Source organism: Cibotium barometz, chromosome 37, assembly GCF_041138505.1.
Source record: "Cibotium barometz isolate CiBa-2024 chromosome 37, ASM4113850v1, whole genome shotgun sequence".
NCBI classification, from domain to species: domain Eukaryota; kingdom Viridiplantae; phylum Streptophyta; class Polypodiopsida; order Cyatheales; family Cibotiaceae; genus Cibotium; species Cibotium barometz.
In genome coordinates this window covers 44,111,238-44,115,183 of record NC_141082.1, presented here as the reverse complement: position 1 = coordinate 44,115,183, position 3,946 = coordinate 44,111,238, and the positions used below count along the sequence as shown (strand labels likewise).

General features: G+C 46.9%; 1 protein-coding gene across 1 annotated transcript; it reads right to left on the bottom strand.

Moving 5' to 3' along the window:
• Window positions 1–1,263: 1,263 nt before the first annotated feature.
• Window positions 1,264–2,943, bottom strand: LOC147617303 (polyubiquitin). Its single transcript, XM_086776952.1, has one exon. It carries the CDS (start codon window positions 2,848–2,850, stop codon window positions 1,477–1,479), a length of 1,374 nt encoding a protein of 457 aa, XP_086633078.1. The 5' UTR covers window positions 2,851–2,943; the 3' UTR covers window positions 1,264–1,476.
• Window positions 2,944–3,946: the final 1,003 nt, after the last annotated feature.

Sequence of the window (3,946 nt, the reverse complement as noted above, 5' to 3'; positions counted from 1 at the left end):
ATGACTTTAAGGTGATAAGAAGCTTCACTCCTAGATTAAAAAAAGGAGTCTTGCAAATGAAATTAAATTGAAAGCAAGAAGCATAGAATGAAATCGAAATCCTTCACAGACAACCCCTACCCAATCCTTCTTCAAAATCAGACTGGCAGAGGGGTTTGGACAGCCGCCCATGTGGTACAGGCGGGTGAGATTAAAGCGGATGTGCTGTCTGCAAAGCCCCTCCTGAACAGGAAGTGTTCAAAAACAAAGCCTTTTCATTTTCCACCTTGACCATTCACTAACATACATGACCACATTCATATATAACACCATTTCCAAAACTTAACAGAAAACCAAGTGAAATCTTAACTTTGTGAGAGTCCCCTCACAAAGCTTCAAATCAACATCATCGTGCATAGCATAGACTACATGGTATGACATCCCTTCTGAGGTCATCAGCACCCAAGAACGGAAGACGGCTCATGCACAAAGACATGACCACTTTAGTAGACAAATCTTCATAGATACACCACCATACTGCGTTTCCTTTACTTTTCCAGAGGTAAAAGTAAGTCACACAGGCGCACAAGGTAGCTGGTCAGACAAACGCACCGCTTAAGTTTAACAAAAACCAGCTGGCTGCCAACTTGGGCAAAGACTCAAAGAAATTTGCATGTCCAGTAATACAGCAGAAGGATATACCGATGCAAAGTTCAGGTTATTTCTCAAACTTAAAGAGAAACCAGAGTGCATGCATATATACAAGCATAGAAAGAAATCTGCATGTCTGCTAATACAGCAAAAAGATAAACCAATGGAAAATTCATTGGGTTAGTTCTCGAACTTACAAAAGCCAGAGTGGTGACATGCATACATACATTGAATATGTGTGTGCGTGTGTGTGTGTGCGCGCGCACGCACATGGACACATGCACGCACACACATATGAAGTATGATGCTTAAAAGGAATCACCATCCTGTTTCACTTACTTGAGCGATACACTTGTGACTCATTGAGCTTAACTGCCATAGGAATGTGACAGATGTTTCCCTATCACATTACATATGTCGGGCTGCCGAAACTGGGCAGGTAAACCTATCTCTGTGTTGTACAATAACCACCCATGGAGAGCTTACAAGACCAATCTAATATAGTCAATTCCTCCCACCCATGTCTGCGTTGTACAATAACCACCCATGGAGAGCTTACAAGACCAATCTAATTATGATCAAACAAGGTGCGATAACCAAGACTTCAAAGATAACATTGATACTAAGAGCAACTTTTCCTCATGAACATCCATGTACATTATCAGATATCAAAATCATAAACAAAATATAGCATTCCTCCATACAAAGTAACATCATCAAATTGCAGCCTAGCGCAGTGGGGGAAGTACATAGCATGCAAAACAAAAGAGGTCACTATCCCTACTACCAAAGCCCCATTATCCCCACACGCCAAGCCTTGCTTATGAGGACGACAATTCCAGCACATTAAAACCCGCCCCTCAGGCGAAGCACCAGGTGGAGGGTGGACTCCTTCTGGATGTTGTAGTCAGCCAAGGTGCGGCCATCCTCAAGCTGCTTCCCAGCAAAAATGAGGCGTTGCTGGTCCGGAGGAATCCCCTCTTTGTCCTGAATCTTGGCCTTGACATTATCAATGGTGTCAGAGCTCTCCACCTCCAGAGTAATGGTCTTACCAGTCAGGGTCTTGACAAAGATTTGCATACCTCCACGGAGGCGGAGTACCAGGTGGAGGGTAGATTCCTTCTGAATATTGTAGTCGGCAAGGGTACGGCCATCCTCAAGCTGCTTCCCGGCAAAGATGAGCCTCTGCTGGTCGGGAGGGATCCCCTCTTTGTCCTGAATTTTGGCCTTGACGTTGTCAATCGTGTCGGAGCTCTCCACCTCCAGGGTGATAGTCTTCCCTGTGAGTGTCTTGACAAAGATTTGCATGCCTCCTCGCAAACGTAGAACGAGGTGGAGAGTGGACTCCTTCTGAATGTTGTAATCAGCAAGGGTGCGGCCGTCCTCAAGCTGCTTGCCCGCAAAGATAAGCCTCTGCTGGTCAGGCGGGATACCTTCCTTATCCTGTATCTTGGCCTTAACATTGTCAATGGTGTCAGAACTCTCCACCTCTAAGGTGATGGTCTTACCTGTCAGGGTCTTCACAAAGATCTGCATGCCGCCTCGCAAACGGAGCACCAGATGCAGGGTCGATTCCTTCTGGATGTTGTAGTCAGCGAGGGTCCGGCCATCCTCAAGCTGCTTGCCAGCAAAGATGAGCCTCTGCTGGTCTGGAGGGATGCCCTCCTTATCTTGGATCTTGGCCTTGACATTGTCTATGGTATCAGAACTCTCCACTTCAAGGGTTATGGTCTTACCGGTTAAAGTTTTGACGAAGATCTGCATGCCTCCACGCAGGCGGAGCACCAGATGCAGGGTGGACTCCTTCTGGATGTTGTAGTCCGCAAGGGTGCGGCCGTCCTCGAGCTGCTTTCCTGCGAAGATCAGGCGCTGTTGGTCGGGCGGGATACCTTCTTTGTCTTGGATCTTGGCCTTTACGTTGTCGATGGTGTCGGAGCTCTCTACTTCCAACGTGATGGTCTTGCCGGTGAGGGTCTTCACGAAGATCTGCATGCCGCCTCGCAAGCGGAGGACCAGATGAAGGGTGGACTCCTTCTGGATGTTGTAGTCGGCGAGGGTACGGCCATCCTCAAGCTGCTTGCCGGCAAAGATGAGCCTCTGCTGATCAGGAGGGATGCCCTCCTTGTCTTGGATCTTGGCCTTGACGTTGTCGATGGTGTCGGAGCTCTCCACCTCCAATGTGATGGTCTTGCCAGTGAGGGTCTTCACAAAGATCTGCATGGTTGTTGCGATAAGAGACGAGCGGTTAGAGAGAACAGAAGGGAAGAAGGCGAAAGAAGCTGTAGCCTGTATGAACAAACGGCGGTGGTGAAGATGTTGGTATCGGGAAACCAGGATGGTTGCTTTTCACGCTTTAGTTACACGCGGCATCTTGTGATTCGATCTTTTTCGTGGCCTTTACTTTTCCAGGTTTGACGTGGCCTTTACTTTTCCAGGTTTGACGTCATTACGTTTATCACCATGACACGCCTAAATTAGTGGCGGGCGACCGCGGCCGCTTACACACGGGGCGAAAGTCGATGGGCAGGTGCGCGGGTGCGCGTCCCGTTGGGCGGGCGGCAATGACTATGGGACGACCGCCCGCCTTACACACTAGGTTAAAGGCAATCGCAGCACGAACACAAACAAAACAAAACAAAAAAAGAATTTACACTAATTCTACTTTCTCTCTCTCTTCCTCCTCCTCTCTTTTTCCCCCTTGAAAAAAGACTCATTTTTATCTTTTCCATTTAAAATAAAACAAAATACCTTTAAATATATATATAAATTTCCGACCCCCTCTCTCTCTAACTCTGTAACTCTCCCTTGCTCTATCTAACTCTCTCAACTCGCTCTCTCTCTCTAACTCTCTTTCTCTAATTCTTTCTCTCTCTAACTCTATGTAACTCTCTCTCTCTCTCTCTCTCGTGTTGCCAGTGTTGGGAGTTTTTTGTTGATCCGCTTTTGACCCTGAGATAATAGTTTGGCGGGTGCTTTAAGGCTTGTCACTTGTGTTTACAAGTGTTGGTGTTTGCTAAGCTTATGAAGGGAGAGGTGTGCATTTGCATTGTATCTTGTATGGACTAAGTGTACAAGGGAAAAGGGATTATAGTATGGAGATTTGGAGGGCCACCAGTTAATATCATGAGGGAGAGAATGAGACCGGCATAGCATTGTGAAGCTGCTATTGCCGGAACTGAGTATGGAGATTTGGAGAGCCGCCAGTTGTTGTTGGAAAGCAGATCTAAGATCATGAAGATTAGCAACGACGAATGAGAGGACGGGGATCTGGAGCACTGTCACGTTGTTGTTGTTATGATGAGAGTTGGAAAATGAC